Source organism: Urocitellus parryii, chromosome 4, assembly GCF_045843805.1.
Source record: "Urocitellus parryii isolate mUroPar1 chromosome 4, mUroPar1.hap1, whole genome shotgun sequence".
NCBI lineage: Eukaryota > Metazoa > Chordata > Mammalia > Rodentia > Sciuridae > Urocitellus > Urocitellus parryii.
Window position 1 is genome coordinate 161,589,364 of NC_135534.1, and position 18,525 is coordinate 161,607,888.

Consider the following 18,525-nt stretch of genomic DNA (forward strand, 5'->3'; position numbering starts at 1 on the left):
TCAACTATGTATGTGTCTGGCACTCAGTTGGGCATTAGGAGGTAAAATCAGACTAAGAAATGCTCACTGCACATCAAGAACTCACAGACACAAAAACAGATCATTGTGTACAGTTTGGATACTCAAGTCTGAAGGTTAAATCTGGTCACATAGAGCATTGAAGGCAGGTAGCAGGCAACTTGGTGACTTTGCCATGGTCAGAAGCCTGGCTCTCAGCCCAGTGGGATCAAAAGCCTGTGCTGTGGCTCACTGGAAAGAGATTCTCTTAGAGATGGACTTCTATTAACCAAGCTCATTATGACTGCTATATATTAATACAAATCTAATTAGGACCCATTAAAACACAATAATAGCTACATCTCTAATACTGAATGGAAAACTCATATCAGTGTCTTATATGCCTGTAGGCAAGTACGTGGGAAGCAATATTATAATAATCAGGATGACAATCTATTAATTTACAACAAGGAATTAAACTGTCAAGTTGACTGGTCTGACCAGCACGTTGAGATTTTTTTTTATTATTTTTATTCTGGATGAAAAAATGGGGAGCCAAATGATGGCATTTTGATGGACTTAAGAAGTGTGACTTTGCTAAAATAGCTTGACAGATTCTTACCCACAGCAAGGATGACCTCACTCAGAAGAAAGAAGCATTTGCTCAGCCAGGGTTTCCTCTACCCATGAGCTGACTTGGCCAAGTCTGACTCTTGCTGTAGTTCCACACCCAGCCACGGTGTCACACTGTATTTCCATAACAGAGTACAATGGAGACGATTATATTTTTATTGAATCATTACAATCATTTTTCAGTTTTCCTTTAAGGTTACTCCTGAGTCATTCTGGTTTGAATTCAGGATATTTCTACACTGCATCTCCATTTAAATGTTTAACCATTGAGATCTCCAACTTAAAGCCAAAATTGAACAAGCTTATCTTCCACTGGAAACCTGCTTGTCCTGGAGTCTTCTCCATCTCAATTAACAATTATTCCATTTGTCTAGGTACCTGGCCCAAAATACTTAGTGTCATCCTGATTTCTGTCTTTTTGTTGCCCTCTATACCTAACACATCTAATCCACTGGTAGATGCTGTTAACTCTACCTTCAAGATATGTCCAGAATCTGACCACTTTGCCTCTGTTGGCACCACCCTGGCCAGGCCACCATCATCAGTCCCTGGATGATGCCCCCTGTCTTTGAATAAGAGAGTCTCTCTGCTGCTGCCCTTAACTCTATGGCGTGTCTCAACAGCCTAACTGTCTCTACTACAGGCCACACTGAACATGGTTCAGATTTTCTGAAAGTTTCTGTGGGTATTACCAACATTAATGACTATATATCACCCTCATGCCACAGGTACCGTGAGAAGATAAAGTACTGTGATTTGACTTTATACTTTCTGACCCCAGACAGATACATTCCTGTGTTTGTTAAAGTTCTTCTGATTCTTGTTTCCATGGGCTGTCCTACTGAAGGGGACAGCATAGCTGTGGCATATGTGAGGCCCATGGGTACATGGTTAGGGATGGAGCAAACCCCATGTTCCACACTCCAAGCTGTGAGCCACTGTGGACACTGCATCTGCTCATCCAGAGGAGAGGGCACCTTTCTCTTTGCACAAAGATGCTAGATGCCCATCAAGTCCTGCACTTACATGTCTGTCTACACTTATGTGTGTGAGTGTGTCTAATTGGACTGCTCAGAACAGGGGGCTTTTAAGTCTGTTTGAAGAAACTGAAGAGTTCAGTAGTAGGGCTGGCTCTCATTGTGCATAAAGAAGTCTACTTGTCTCAATACCCTTCCAATTCCCACCCAATACAACTGCATTTGCTACTTAAGATTTCTTATTGGCTAGAAAGCCAAGCAAACTAACTTGTTTGAATTCTGGATATGATAAAAGTAAACAGACACTAACAAAGAGGCCTAAGGAGTGATGTGACTGTTGGTTGCCCATGCCTGTAATCCCAGCGGCTCGGGAGACTGAGGCAGGAGGATTGCAAGTTCAAAGCCAGTCTCATCAAATTAGCAAGGACCTAAGCAACTCACTAAGACCCTGTACCAATATAAAAATTTTAAAATATGGTCTGGGATGTGGCTCAGTGGTTAAGCATCTATGTTTTCAATCTTGCTCTTCAAGAATCTCTTTTGCTTGGGATCTTGATTCTGGATAAGAAACTACTAGAGAAATGGAAGTTTATGGGCTTGAAATTATACCCAAATATATTAATTTCTCAAGATCATTACTCAACCTTTTAAAAAGCATATTCATATCAGAGCAACCTTTTCTATAAAGACTACTTGAACCCTACACTAAAATGTGATTGAAGTCATTCTAATCCTATTTCCTAGTATCCCCCCTTAGCACCCGGTCTGTCTAGGTGTCTGCAGTTTAGGTCTAACATTGCCTAGCTGGAGATTCACTCCTATTGCCTCATGAATTATCCCACTGTTCTGCGAAGCAAGGGGAAAATATCCACTCTGATTTCTTGATGTAGAAAACTGGAGACATATCAATAAATAAATAACACATGAAATGTTTTTAGCTTTTAATGAAATAGGAAAAATATAAAAATATCTTAAAATATGACACTAAAAACCTGACCATTCAATGAGTCAGTATAGTTCTCAGACAGGGATTTATTTCTCAGGACTGATTAGGTTAAAAAGAGAGCAGGACAGCTCATAGCACATCACAAATACTTAATGTTATTTTTTTAAGATAATTATTTCTGGATAACCCAACTTGAGGACTTCAAGAATTTAAATAAGAGGCCCCATGCTGATAATATTTTTAAACAAACTGTTCAACTACTGAAAGTTCATCCTGTGCTCCTCATTTTTTAAGAGACTGAACCGAAATGGTGGTATGTACTCTAGGTGTTGTTTTACTAAAAATACATAGCCAAAAGCATGTATTGGGATCACTGAGACAAAGGGGGCATGGCTCGGTCATGTTATGGGGCAGAGGTGCTTGTCCAAGGTGACTGAAGGTTGCTGGCAATACCCCTTATTTGGGGCTAGTCTCCCAGAACCAACTAGTGAAGTGGAGATACAGTTGGATTAATTTTTAGCCCAGTTTATGATTCTCCACCAGTAGAGCATGTGGTGCTACTTCCCAAAGCACTAAATTCTTCCTCCTACAGCACAACACTATCTTGTCTTGTTCTATTTATTTTCCTTAAGTATGTGTGACTTGCAGAGCATTAGCACATCAAAACATATGTTTCCTAAGCCTGTTCTCTCATCTCACCTTCACTTAGACTTTCAAGGTCAGAGCTATTTGTGGCTATCTACTTAATTGGACTTAAAATAAAAGGCAGCAGAAAATAGTGGATTTGTAATGGTCCTTCTTCATAAGCATAAAAAAAGCAGTCTAGCTCATCTGAATGCCATTTAAATAAATCAGCCTCTTGATGAGGGCCACAAAATTCCATCCACCAGGCCACCAGTTACTATGCAGCTGATGCAAGCCAGAAGCAATGGAGTGGATATTTCCTGGGCCCTTTGGAAACCACCAGAGTTTTGAACCAATTGTGCATTAAAAGCGTAATCATCTGTTTACCCTCAGAATGTGCACATTAATCAGGTTCGCAGGATTAGTGTTCATACTAGACAATGATGGAGTAGATCATTACTAGTATTGTTATTATTTAGAGTATATAGCTCCATACATTTACAAAGCTTTGTACAAGATGAATGCGAATGTTCCTAGGGCCTGGAATGGGAAGGGTTGTATGTATTTGGAGAGAATAGGTAGGCAAACAGATTGGCCCATGACCCAGAAGTATAAAGTTAAGTACCAATGTCAGACGGCAAATTAGGCCAAGTTCACACTGAGGAGTGAAGGACTGTGGCCAATTGCTCTATTGAGAGGGCTTCTGGACAAGAAGTAGGGAAGGGAGATTTGATGGTAAGAAATTCTTAGATGAAACAGAGAAAACCACAAGTGGGCAAAGAAGGGTGATACAGCAACCAGATGACCAACATCCTGGGTCCAGTGTGCAAGTAGATTTGCATTTCTGGGCTCTCCATAATCAGGCAGTCCTGGATGCCAAGTGACTCTGGGATCCTCCCCCAGTCCTTAGCTTCAAGGGATTCATTTTTTTTCCCCATGACCAACTTTTCCCCAAAGCTCCCAGGGAGGATTGATCATATTAGATATGTCTCTAGCATAATAAGAACAGCTTAGATCCCTAAAGGTTCCCAGTCTTGGAGCTGCTGCATCAGTAGCAGCACCTTTTCTAAAAGCCCACAGAATGGCAGGAAGTATTGTAAGTCATATATCTGATAAGGGACTGGTAACCAGAATATATAAAGAATTCTAAAACTCAACACTAAAGCAAATAGCCGAATTTAAAAATAGCCAAAGGATTTGAATAGACTTTTCTCCAAATGCTCATAAAAAGATGCTTGACATCATTCATCCATCAGGGAAATGCAAATCAAAATCACACTGAGGTGCCACTTCATACCCATAAGGATGAGAGGAGCCAAAAAAGATAATATGAAATGTTAGCAAAAATATAGAGAAATTGGAACTCTCATATACCATTGGTGGGAATGCAAAATGGCGCTGGGACTTTGAGAAAACAGTTTGGCAGTTCCTTAAAATGTTAAACTCGGAGTTAGCATATGGCCCAGCATTTCTATTCCTAAGTATATAACAAAGAATATTGAAAATATATATCCACACAAGAGCTTTTAAACAAATACCCATTGCAACATTATTTACAATGATACAAAAGGATAAACAATCCAAATGGCCCTCAACTGATGAATGGATTAAAAAATGTTTATATCCATGTAATGGGATACTATTTGACTATAAAAAGGTATAATATGAGTGAACCTTAAAAGTTTTATGCTAAATAAAAGAAGCCAAACACAAAAAAGTCATATATTATGAGGTTTTATTTAGATGACATGCGCAGAATAGACAAATCTTTAGTGACAAAGTAGATTAGTGGCTACTGGGGAACGGGGAGAGGGAGGATGGGGGAGGGACTCCTAGTGGGTATCAGGTTTCTTTGGAGGATGATTAAAATGTTCTAAAATTAGTGGAGATGGTTATATAATTTTGAATATACTAAAAAAGCACTGCACTGTATACCTGAGGTGAATGCTGTGGTAAATGAATTAAATCTCAAAAGAGCTCTTATAGAAAAACTAATAGAGAAACACTATATAATGCTAGAAGACAAGGAAAACTATTTAGGACCACAGCTGGAATAATCTGGCTTTTGGAATTGAAGGCCCTTATCTTCCCTCACACCCAACTTAAAACCTGAGAGCACTGGAGTATTTCTAATCCCTTCTGTTTTTTTTTTCTTTTTAAATAGGAATTTATTATTTGCATTTGACTTTAATACATAAGCCACAACATTTTATGACTGATCTCGCCAGACATTTATCATTTCATCACTACCATGATCAACTTCTTGAAGCATGACAGTGAGCCCAGCACCCTCTACTGCAGGAGCCCAGTTAGTTACCAAATAAAGGGGAGGTTCAATCTGAGACAGAAAACACAGATGCTAGCAAACCAACACAAAGTATAGCGATGATGATATGAACATGTGAACAACTAAGATTAAATAATGATGACATATATAAGAAAAAAGTAAATACAATTTTAGGGCAGCAATAGGAGGGCTCAAGATAATTTCATGGTTGAGAGAGGTTCAGTTTCACAGATAGGAAAACTGCTACTCTCGTAATCCTGTGCAAGAGTAAAGGGAGAGCAAGTTGAGGTCCAAACATTGAGGGTTAATTGAGGGAACTGCATATTCATATGGCTTCAAAGGAGGGGCAGAGATGGGGGGCCTATGAAATAAAGCAAGGGCCTGAAATGTTGGGAGGAAAACACTGTGGGGAGAGAGACAAGACTGAGAGCAGACCAGATCAGAGAGGGAAGGGAATCAGGGCAAAAGAGGCTGGGAGTAGAACATCTTTAGTAGAACATCTTGGATGGTGATGGTGCTGGTGGTGGGGGTGTGGAGGGGTGCTGGTAAATATTTTTCCTATTCAATCTGACTCAAAATTCACAGTCTCCCTATGAAGAAAATTCTAGCATTTTCTTAACTTAGGGATAAACTAATAATACAAGCCCAAAGAGGGTTAAGTAATAGGTCAAAGATCACACAACTAGGAAGCTCCATTCTATCAATAACACACAATTCCATGGTGTTAATGCTTAACCGGCACACTTCTCAGAAAACAAAGTAATAGCTTTCTAGAATATACCCAATGGTCAGTGTTCTCCACAAGCTAAAAATAATAGAAGAGCTCAACACATAACTTGACTGTTATCAGTTGCAGAGAAAAATGAACCTGAGTTCAAATGAGCCTTCTTGAGTGTTGGCGCAACAGATAACAGATAGTAAGTGGGAAGAGGAGGAGCCCAAGATGAGCCTGCAGTTCTATCTGCAGTGGGCTTGCCCAATTCCATGTCCATCAAGCAGTAAAAGATAAAGCTACTTGCAGAACACCAGTAGCTCACTTGGCCTTTTCCAAGAAGGTGCTACAGATTGGTAATGAAGCCTTATTACCTTTCCAAATGAACTTATTTTCTTTAATTAGAATTCTTAGTGGAAAAACACTCCTATGGGTAAATTCAGGGCTTGGCTAGGTAATGAATTGTCAATCCATCATTACACACAAGTATACAGTTGGCCCTTTGTGCCCATGGATTCAACCAATGGTGGAGTGAAAATATTAAAAAAGAAATTATGTCTGTATTGAACATACATATATTCATACAGTATTTTTCCTTGTTACTATTTTCTAAACAATACAGCCTACCAATGCAGCATATGCTGTGTTAGATACAGGTAATCTAGAAAAAATTTAAAATATATAGGAGGAGATATATAGGTTATATGCAATACTAGACCATTTTATATAGGGGACTTGAGCATCCTTAGATTTTGGTACCCTTGTGGGTTAATGGAACTGATTCTCCATGGATACAGAGGCATGATTATACTTGTTTCTTTCCCATTTATAGAGAAATACAGAGTTATCAGAAGTACAGAGTTATCAGGTCTGGGGACCTTAGAGATAAACTGGTTTACACGCTTGGTCCATCGATATGCAGACATTTTGTTGGATAAAGGAAACTCCATTTCTCCAGGCTTAGTCCCTACCAATGCACAATTCTGAGTGCATCCTTTAAAGCTGTGAACACAGTATTAAATATGGCCTCATGCCCAGACCCTTTCCAAAACCACCAATTTTACCAGTATTAGAACCACGTCTGTATCATTTGGTTTACAAATCCAACACTTCATAAAAAGGAAACCAATCTAATTGAAATGCAGCTTCAGCCTTCTTGTTGAGGTTCTGCTTCTCTGTGATTTCATAACCTTTCTCTTCACCCATGTTTATTTTCCACCTGATGACAAGCTCACTGGGAACCACGGATATGTTGAGGCTCAGCAAATTCATGCTGCAATCTATACTCTCCTTACCCTGCAATCAGCCTATTTCAAAGCAAGATGGAAATACAAAGTTTGGTGCATGTCAGCCTCTCAGAACTCCATAGGCATCTACATTGGCCAGAGAGCCAGAGTTACCCAACTGGACACAAATAGTTTGTGTGCTTGGGGAGGAAACTGCAATAACATGTAGATCTAGTTCTAAATAACTGAAAGAGTCCCAATTACATGTACTTAAAAGTCCCTTGGGTTTCATGGCTCTGAAACTCTAAACTATAAAAAGAAGTTGAAGATAAGAAACAAGCGCAGCACCAGCCCAAAGGGCACCTTAATTAAATAAGAAAAGGTGGCTCTTCCTCTAGGTAGCGACAGTCCCATACCAAAGCACACTGCATTTCTGCTCCTACTCATCCCATTGATCAGATGGATACCCTTGAGCAATATACTTCTAGCACATCTTGGGGAGGGTAGTCCTGCTGAAAAGTATGAGAAAAAAGAAATTTCCTAACATGTACTTTCAAAAACTAGGATTATGACCCATTGGAAGGTCATAAAATTATTTTAGAAGGTTAAAATATTTTTAATTAATGGAAAATGTAAGAAAGCTATAAGTGCCTTGCACTTAGATTTTACTTTTACATGTATATCAAATATGTACATATGTAAGTGAGGTCTATGCACATATATCTTTTGGATTGAGATGTAAAATATTTTTCTCTTTTTCAATTGGTGCATTATAATTATTCATAATAATGAGATTCATTATACCATATTCACAAATGCATATAACATGATTTACTCAATCTCATTCCTCAGTGCCTTCCTTTTTCCTCCCCTGATTCACTTACTCTACTCATCTCCCTTCTATTATTATTATTATTTCAATTAGTGCATTATAATTTTATGCGTTAAAATATGTTATATATTTATATATAATGTACATATTATACTTTATTACATACATGTATATGTGTGTACATATGTACATATTATATATGTGTATATATATGTATATATGATTCATTGAGGTGTATTCAAACATGAACATAGCATAATTTGGTAGATATTGTTCCTCAGAACTTCCCATGCCCTTCCTTCTCCCTCCTTCTGGATTCTCTTCCTCTATTCTATTCATCTCCCTTCTACCAATAGTGTAACATATATTTCTTAGTGTGGATCATGGTCAAAAATACTTGAAATCCACTGACTAAAAGAGAGCTTGATATAAAAAGTGAATCTAATTTGAAGGCTTACTTTGTTTTTACTCTGAACTGCCCAATGAGAAGCACTAATATAGAAGAAACTAGCATGCATTTTGGAGTCAGCCAGATTCAAGTTCAAGTGCAGTTTAAATACCACTAAATCTGGGCCTTGGGTAATCATTGGTTTCCTGATCCTCAGATTCCTGATCTGCAGGTAGAGATAATAATATCTATTTTCACAGTGTGGACATAATAAGTACCTGGTGTGGTCCTATGCCTGGTTTTCAGATCCCTTTCTGCTCTTGACTTATGGGAGATAAGCAGAGTCCAAAAATCACCAGCAGGTTAGGGACACACATGCAGCGTCAAGGAGGGTTTTCACTGCCAGAAGCCACAAATGCTGAGAAGGTCTAGGGTTCTGCAGTAAACTTTAAATGACATTCCCCCATGCACATTGTTTTCCCATCTGTCTGGAAGAGCTATCTCGCACAGCATGCTTAAGCTAAAATGATAGTTTGATAAAGTCAATTAAAGCATTTTAGTGAAAATATTACCTGCAAACCAATTAAAGAAAAGTTAAGACTAGTCTCTGGTCTTCTGTTAGAGTAAACACATTAGATTGCTATTTTGGCCCAGTTGGGATATTTCACAGATTAACTATTAGAGCTTCTGAGTATAGAAATGACAAACTGAAATCTCAGTATATTAGGTCATCTCAAATGTATTAGATCTTCTTAATCTATTAGGTCATGTAGGTCAAAGCTCCCTTTTCCAGATGAGCATATTGGCATCCTGGGAGGTAGAAAATTTCCCAAGGTCGTATAGCAAGGGAGCAGATCCCAGTTCCTGGGAACCTCATCTGCCAACTCCTTTGTTACAGGCCTTCTCTTTAGAATAATTCACCAATTAAAACAAAAACAAAACCTGTTTTATTTAGGTGGGAAATGTGGGGAAGGATGAGAACTAAAGTTAGTGAGTCTCAGTATAGATTTGTAAGAGATCTTTGTATGAGTCATCACAGCGAACTTTAAAATCGACACAAAAGACACATAGGAAACAGGCAATCTATAAAAGAAAAACTTAATTTGTCATAAACATATGTTTCAAAGCTCAACCCCCAAATTAATCATAAAAATGTAAATTGAAACTAATTAAAATTCTACATTTCACCTTTCAAATTGTAAAACATTGAAAATTATAATATTCAACACTACCAAGTATGTAGCAAAGTGGCAAAAACTTAAAAGAGCTCATAAACTTTAGTCTAGAATTTCTGCTTCTACTAAATCAGAAATTCATGTATAAGGTAATTTATTGTAGCACTTCTTATGGCACTAAAATATTACAATACATGACAATACAAAAAAAGACTCTCTGTATTATAATTCTAAACAGCTAATATTTTAGAATTTTTTAAAGCCTTCATTTTAAAAAATATTTATTTTTTAGCTTTAGGTAGACACAATATCTTTATTTTATTTTTATGTGGTGCTGAAGATCGAACCCAGTAGCTCACGCATGCCAAGCGAGCATGCTACTACTTGAGACTATTCCCAGCCCCTAGAATTCTTAATGACATATGACATGTTCATCACAGGCTAAGATTTTTAAAAACTGTATTAAAATTGCAAATATTCTATATAACTTTAAAATTGTGCATATCCAATACTACTTCAATTTATTGAAATAAATAGTTATAGATACATGTATATAAACATGTGTATATGTGTGTATATGAGAAGTCTGGAAGAATATATGCAAAAGTTGTCTTTGGATGGTGCACAGTTATTTTTGGATGGTGCAATGTAGAGATTATAAGCTATTTAAGATTTTCTTTTTAAAGTTTTGATGTTTTTATAATCTTGTGCAATGAATACATTGCCCTAATATCTGGATAAAAAATGTTATTTAAAAGGCAAGTCTAAAATTAAAGTGGTCCCATATAAAAAATTTCTTATTAGATTTGCCTCAGAATTGATTTGACTAAGATTTTTGCTGTTGGTAGGATTTTTGTTGATGAGGAGTGTTACTACCATGGTCAGACTGTGTTAATCATTTTGAGCATATAGCAGCAAATTTTCAGGTCAGTGCCATTGTTGTATGTATTACCTTTTGACAAATCAATGGTCTGAAACATATATTTTTGGCAACATGATGCATTAAACATTCAGAGAAGCCTTTTTCAATATATTACTTCCTGAAATGTTGGATGTTATAGTTTTAATATACTTTTAAAATACCCAATTATGTTAGTGACGAATAAGGGATCTAATTCCCTAATTCCAGAACACCCTGTAAGCATAAATCCAGAGGCATCTGTTGTATTGCTTTGACTCCCAGGTATCTGCTATTTCCCAGTGACCTAGAGAGTAGGCTATTAGAAGCTACCAGCATGAGATCTGATGAGGGGAGGTAGTTCAAAGATATCTTTTCCCTGGAAGCTGGGAATCTTGAGGGCCATACTCTTGATGGGTGGATAAGGAGGAAAATCTACTTAGCAAAGATAGGATTTGCCTATTTTGGTGGGATGTGCCTATTTTGGTTTTGGCAGGGGTGACTCTTCCTTAAGAATTTCTAGACACAGACTTATTTGTGTGGGTTTGAGATCTGATTCACCTACTACCTGGGTAGGAAAAAAGTCAAACATTTATATTAGAATGGTTCCAAGTTAGTAATAATACCAGGCCCTTAGCAGAAGAGCAATACCTCTGAAGGAATGCACTTAAAACCTGTCAATAAATTCCCACAAGTAAAGTTGGAACGAATATTTGTCCCAGATTAAATCATCAAGTTTTAAAATAAATCACTAAATATAAGGAAGCAACCTCACACAGTCAAGACTCAATAAAATAAAAAAACTAGACCCATAATTGTATTGATACTGAAATTATCAAACATGAAATAGAAAATAAATATAGTTAATATGTTTAGAGGAATGAAAGTAGGCATTAAGAGCAAAATGAGAGTAAGAAACAATGAAAATCAATTTGGCCAATTTGAAAAAGAGCCACAAAGAATTTGTAGAAATGAAAAATATGATGATGAAAATCAATAGATGAACTTCAGCAGGTTAGACAAAGCTGAAGAGAAAATGGGAAACTGGAAGACGGAAAGAAATGACTAGAATGAAGATCAGAGATGGCAAAAGGTTGAACAGTGAAAATGAATGAAAAACATTCAGGATGGTCCCAGGAATGCCTAATGGGAATTCAAGAAGGTAATACAGTGAGACCAAGAGGGTAGAGACACCAAGCCTCAGAGTCAGGAAGCCGAGTGAGTCACAAGTAGGGGACACAGAAATGAGGCAAACATGCCTGACATGGCTTAAGGAAAATGCTGAACAAGGAAAACAAAGTCTTACCAGGAATCACAATTCACCCTGACAGTATCTTTTCAATAGTAAAAATGGAATTCATACACAGTGAAATGTTTTTTCAAAATGGGAAGAGAACATCATTTTTTACCCATCAGAACTACCTTTCAAGAACAAAAGCAAAATACATTTCTAAGCAAATAAAAACTAGGGACATCTACTATTAATAGAATCTTGATTAAGGAATTTATAAAGAATGTGCATCAGGAATAGAGGGAAGAATTAGGAAAAAATCTGATACACAAAAAAGGAATGAGGAGGGAAATTGGTAAAACTGTGGGGAAATCTAAAAATATTGACAACATAGTGTCAATGCCTAATTTGTGGATTTTTTAAAAAATTCAAAGCTATACCTCAATAAAACTACCACAAAACATCAAGGTAAAACATAAATCCTGGACTTTGAATCTTATATAAGAGGAAAGAGGTGGTTGGGTTAAAACACTTTAAGAGTACCAGGTTGCTTAGCTAACATGTAAAGACACTAATTTTGTCCTGTGTTAAGTTAAATATAAATATTAAATTTTTTAATGTAAATACTTTAAAAAAGAATATGATGTCTAAATTCTAAACTATTATAGAGAGAAACAGATTTAGGGGAAAAAAGCAACAAAAGAAGACAAGGAAAACTATAAAAATAAACAGAAAGAACAAACTGAAAGCATAAAAATAGAGTGATAGAAAAGAATCCAAATATAACAATAATCACAATCAGCAAACTAAACAATCGAGTTAAAAGAAAATGATTGTGAGACTGACAATCTGACATTTCAAACAGAGTTCAGGTATATTCTGTTCACCAGAGATTTACCTAAAAAGAAGGTAGAAATTTTTAAAAAAATGAAAAAAAGTAAAACCTGCCGAATTCACACTGTAAAGGTACTTGTGTTCCCAGCAGCCAGAGAGAAGCTTAATGTAACAATCCCAGTCTTTGCTAAATTTGAAATAATTTGTACACACACACACACACACACACACACACACACACCTCAGTACATCAGGGATTGGGGGTGAGAGGGTAGAAGGGAAAGGTAAGGAATGGAGAGGAAAAGGGGAGGGAGGATGTGGTGTCTGCTTTTCTCCCTTGCCTGAAGGACTGACCAAGTTTAGGTCCTCTCTTGCCACAGGAAACCTCAGCGGTAAGGGAAACAGCCAGAGGCAATTTAAATTTAATGTCCTGAAAACTCCTAGGCTCTTTTGGGTCTTAAAATGCTTCACTTACCCTCTGAAACACATGTAGTAACTGATGGGTTAGTAGGGGAAAACAAAATAAGAAAAATACCACCATGCTGCATCTCTATGTAAAAAAAACATCATATTCATAGGCATCTAGTCAGTGAAGCATTTTAATGCCTAAATTCTCTTTCTTTTGAGGATAGGAAATTAGTTTCCACATTCATCAGCAAGCATATCCTTTTTCTTTTCATAAGGACAATCTTGCCTTCCTTGAAGTTTGAACATTAATTTTACTAATTAATTAGGCTTGGGGGTGAGTTTTATAAGATTTTGAACCTTAAGCCAGCTTTGGGCTGCACATGGGCATTTATAACATTATTTATGATTTAATACATTAAATACTTATATAAGGAGTATTTATGTTGTTTTAATTCTGATTTTCTCAAGACTATCAATAACAATTTAAATCACAAAAACTGTTTACAACTTTTTAAGCATACACACTGAGTAAAGGTACACCTAAATTACCAAGGAGTCTGACTCTCCAACTATCCAGCTTTAGCATCTTTATTTAGATCATTCCCTTTATTAGAACCTGGCCGACTTGCTGTCAGATTACAGTGCCAAGTCTACAAGGTTAAATACCATGGACAGCTGCTTTCTAGGCCAATGACAGCCTTGCACGGTAGCAGATCAACGGGATCCCAGCAGTCAGGCCAGGCACTCAGCAAAATGTGCTTGGCTGTCCTGAAATTCAACTGCTTTACATCCTGCAAGATGCAAGTTTATTCCCAGCTAGCTATAATGGATTTTAAGAAGAGGGTCCTAGTCATTTATAAAACAACCCTGAAAACAAGTCTATTAGTACAGGTATTATTAAACCTTAGTCAATGTCCTCCTTATTTCATGAAAAATTCTACAAAATACTTTCAGGACCAAAAAAAGTCATTTGGAGATTTCTTGGGAGTTTACAATAATACTTAAACTGCATATATTCACCACATGTGAACTGGGGCATGTGAATATTGTAATATGACAGATATTTTATAGTCTCTAAGGGGTATGACCGCCTGCTTAACTCAGTGATTTGTTGCAGTAAATTCAATCTTTAAGGAATGATTTATAATCTCAAATCTAAAGTAATTGATTCCGATTCATTTTCATTTAAGAACAGAACATAAAAGGAAAGGAACTTATATTTATTGAACAATCCATATTTGCCAAGGACTTTGTTAAACACTTAACAATAATGTCTCTTCATTTAATAGTTTCCCCAAACATATAAAGTAGGTATTATTACTCTCATTTTCCATATTAGGAGCTTGAGGCTCAGACAGTTGAAATGACTTCTCCAAGGCCTCTGGGCTTATTATATGGCTAGGCTTAAAATCCTTTCCTCCCTGAGTTGAAGCTCCAGGGTCTCTCCACCATATACACTATACAACAAGTACTTGGGGCTGAAAGGGAAATAATATAGTGAACATATCTGGTGGTGGTGAGGAAGCATAAATAGGAGAAATAGTTATGAATATAACATGCTTTCTTTTTTGATTAGGGATGTCCAAAATTTCCAAATTAAAAAACAAACAGTATTGAACATAGTGGAAAATTATGGATTGTGTATAACTGCTAAGGAATGTCAGTCTGAATTGCTGAGTAAATTATCAGAAAAATGACTCTACAGCAACCTAATTGAATAGTTAAAGATCTTGCCAGGACTACTTTAAAGAATGACATAGAATTGATTAAATACAGCCTGTAACCTCTATTTAAAAAGTTATTTCCCAAATGCATGAAACTGGCTCCCCACTCCCACTTCTACTAAAATCAAAACAAAATCCTGCAATCCTGTATACACCACTGGATTGCTCTGCAAATTTCTTCCTCACAAATGTTGCTAATATAAGTTAATGAAATTCCACTGTAGTGTAACAAAACAAAAAAAGTACTGAGATCTCAAAAAGACTTTCTACTGTTGATGTGCCCAAGATATTTATAAGATACCAAATCATGTCCTTGCCTCTAAAGTACATACCTTTCTCTGACAGCTGTTCAGTACTCTGATTGGAAAAAAACAGACTACTTATGCAAACCAGTTAAATGGGCTTTAGGAGAGGGTTTGAGGGATCTTCCTCTTGGTTACCAAGATAGAGAGAGGAAAGAGGCTCCAGGGATAGCCCTATCTTATGTCCTGAAGGGTATGTACTCAGTTGTCACATCTGAATGATGTTTGCCAGATATTTTGCTAAATATTTGAGATGTTAAAAAAAAATGTTAGTAAAAACATTTCTCCTTTGCATGTAATAAACAGAAATAACTTCCATATTATTTCTTTCTATAATTTCTCCCTACATATTCTTAGTTTTTTTTTCCAACACTTTACTTCTATTTCATAGCTGCTACAAAAATGATGGTCATTAAAAGTGACTATTATATAAATTTAGCTAAAATAATGATATATTTAAAAAAATTTCTTTTTGGAAAAATATCTTACCCCTTACTCAAGTATCTGTTTTATACATAAAGGAGAATTTTCCCAGATGCTAGTAAGAAAGAATCTGTATAAGTACCTGGGTTTTTCTGTTTAAAATCATGTTCAGAGATGACATTCTTTGTTAGGAAATGAATCAAAGCTTCATTATGACACGACATAAAATTTTATTGACTCTGCTTATTCATTATTTTTTTAAATTTTACATTTTTGATAATCAATTTCTTAAGCACTTTACCAATCTGCTTTCCAACTAAGCAGTAGGATTGGCACTATCATCATTAAAACTTCCTCAAATTCTGTAAAAATATGTTGAGTCACATTTCTTGTGGTATACAAAAAAGGGTCATTGCAATACAGACACAGGTGGCAGGGCTGTCTATTTGCTCTCTGGATGGTGAATGCTGATCAGATCCCAATCAAGTGATCTGAAATATTATCTATGGATCAAGAAAAATAATGGGTTTGGGGATGGGCTCAATGGGAGAGTGCTTGCCTAGCACATGCAGACCCTGGGTTCAACTCCAGCACTACAAAATAAAATAAAATTTAAAAAGAAAAAAAAAAAACAGCCATGACCCCTCTAGTGACTATACTTGCTGGGCCCCAGACTGCTGATTTGAAGGTACAACTTTGATGAAGCAAACTTTCTGCCCTAAACATTTTCAAAGAGATGCTTCTTGATAAATATCACCTGTCCATTTAAAAATCAAGAGCCCTACAATTTGTTAGGAACGTATACACTTTCCTATGAAAATTAAATCGCTCACAAAATCATTAAGCTTAGTTTCCTAAAAATAGAAGACAAGTAAATGCTGAGCTGGCTATGGGGTGCTTACGTAACCTATATGTTCAAGTGTTTTTGCTGTGAAGCAAGTAGCTTAGGAACTTGGTAGACATTTAGAAGAATGCCAAGTTATTTTTTCTTACGCCACTGGTAGTCTGGATATCACAAAAATGCAGAATGCAACCACAAACACCATCACATTAAAAAAGTTGCAGATCTCAAAGACATAATTATGGTCAAGAAAAGCATTAAATAAATCCCATTACCAACCTTTGCTTGGGCCTCTGGTGCTGTCACCTTGACGACTTTATTGCGATTTATCATTTGCTTCACCCATGTTTCCACTTGGACGTTGAATTTCATGAAAACCACATAGCCAAAATAAGCTGTCAAGAGGAGCAAGCTTTCCCACCACATGATAAAATTATCCAGAAAAAATATAATCAGCATGATCAAGTCAACGATGTAGAACGACACATCCCGAAAGAGCGGCCACCATGTCAGGTTTAGGATTTCTCTAGAAAACAGAGCACACATGCCAATAACGAAGAGGATATTGAACACTGCTGAACCTACAATTGTGCCTATGCCAACATTGCTGTGAGCAATGAACACCCCTATGAGAGAAGTGAAAAGTTCTGGGGCTGAACCGCCTGCAGCCATAAAGGTGGCTCCAGCCACATCATCGGAGATGCCCAGCTTCTCGGTGATGACCGTCAAAGAAGGAACAAAGAACTCATCGCAGACAATGGCTAAGGCTATGAACATGTAGATCATTCCTATGACGTGGAGGATGATGGCGCCTTTTCTCCGATCCTCAAGGGAGAAGATGTCTCTCGGGTAGTCTCCTTGGGCATGGTCTGTGCTGTTCTCAGATGTGCCTTCCTGAGAAAGAGGTGGCTGTGGAGTGTAATCCTGAATCTTGTCATTTAAATCTAAGAGAGTTCTTTGAGGGTAACTGTGTGCTACCCTCGGGCCACTGACAACACTGGCTTCCCCTGTGCTCTGTGTGTCTGTCTCAGAAAAGGCACTGATTGAAAATGGGACAGTGCTAATGGCCACCAGGCCCATGAGGAGGCCTACAATTCGAATTAACTTCAGTTTTTTCCTGACGTTATAATGTCTCCTGTAGCCAGACGGTGATTGGTTGGAACACCATTTCTCAAGGAGGGTGACAGTGGTGCTTTGGTGGAGATCCATCCTGGGTCTTCTGGTGGATGTGGTGGTCTTCAAAACTTTAAACTCTCCCAGATGTTTGTCATACTTTTCTTTACTTTTATAGTTAATGGTACTTGTGGGGCACTTCCACAATCAGGGAGTCTTAGGTTTCACAAGAAGTTTTCATCATTTATGCTTAAATTTAAAAAAAAAAGATAAGTATATTATAAAACCTTGTCTTAAAAAAAAAAAAAGAACTTTGCAGATCTGATAAAACCCTGTCTGGCAGTATATGATCATGGATAAATTACTAATTCCTCTGTGCCTTAGTTTCCTCATTGTAATTATAGCCTCAATACTCTAATGGTTTTTATTTTTATTTATTTGTGTGTGTGTGTGTGTGTGTGTGTGTGTGTGTGATGCTTGGGAGGAAAGCCAGGACTTCCTATATGCTAGGCCAGTGCTCTAACACTGAGCTACATTCCCAGCCCCACGGGATTGCTTTAGGAAGAGTTAAAAAATGCATAGCACTTAGAATAGAAAGTGTCACATAGTAGGCACTTATTTGGGTTTATGTAAGCATGAACCTAAATATACATTTTGGTAAATCTGATGTTAGGAGACATAAGTATAAAATGGAGACAGAAGTATAAACATTTTATACATGGAAATTAATTTATTCACCTTAAATCATGTAACAACATCTAATAGTAAAAAGATCAGACTTCTTTCAGAACTATCTAGGTTCTTGTCAACTGACATTTATTCACTGTGTTTTCTTCTAGTCCAATTACATAATTCCCTCTTATAGGTACATTTCCTGATTTAATCTATCATCTGGAGAGGGTTGTGTTTGGGAGAAGGTAATACTCTTTTCGTGAATACATAATGATCACAGGA

At 36.9% G+C, this 18,525-nt stretch overlaps 1 protein-coding gene across 3 annotated transcripts in view; it reads right to left on the reverse strand.

Moving 5' to 3' along the window:
• Slc24a2 (solute carrier family 24 member 2) overlaps positions 1–17,667 on the reverse strand; it is a 214,761-nt gene extending 197,094 nt beyond the window's left edge. For all 3 annotated transcript variants that reach the window (XM_026397581.2, XM_026397579.2, XM_026397578.2), the window contains exon 1: positions 16,738–17,667. In XM_026397581.2, coding sequence (XP_026253366.1) covers positions 16,738–17,667 — 930 coding nt within the window. The remainder of the gene's footprint in view (positions 1–16,737) is intronic.
• Between the last annotated feature and the right edge of the window lie 858 nt (positions 17,668–18,525).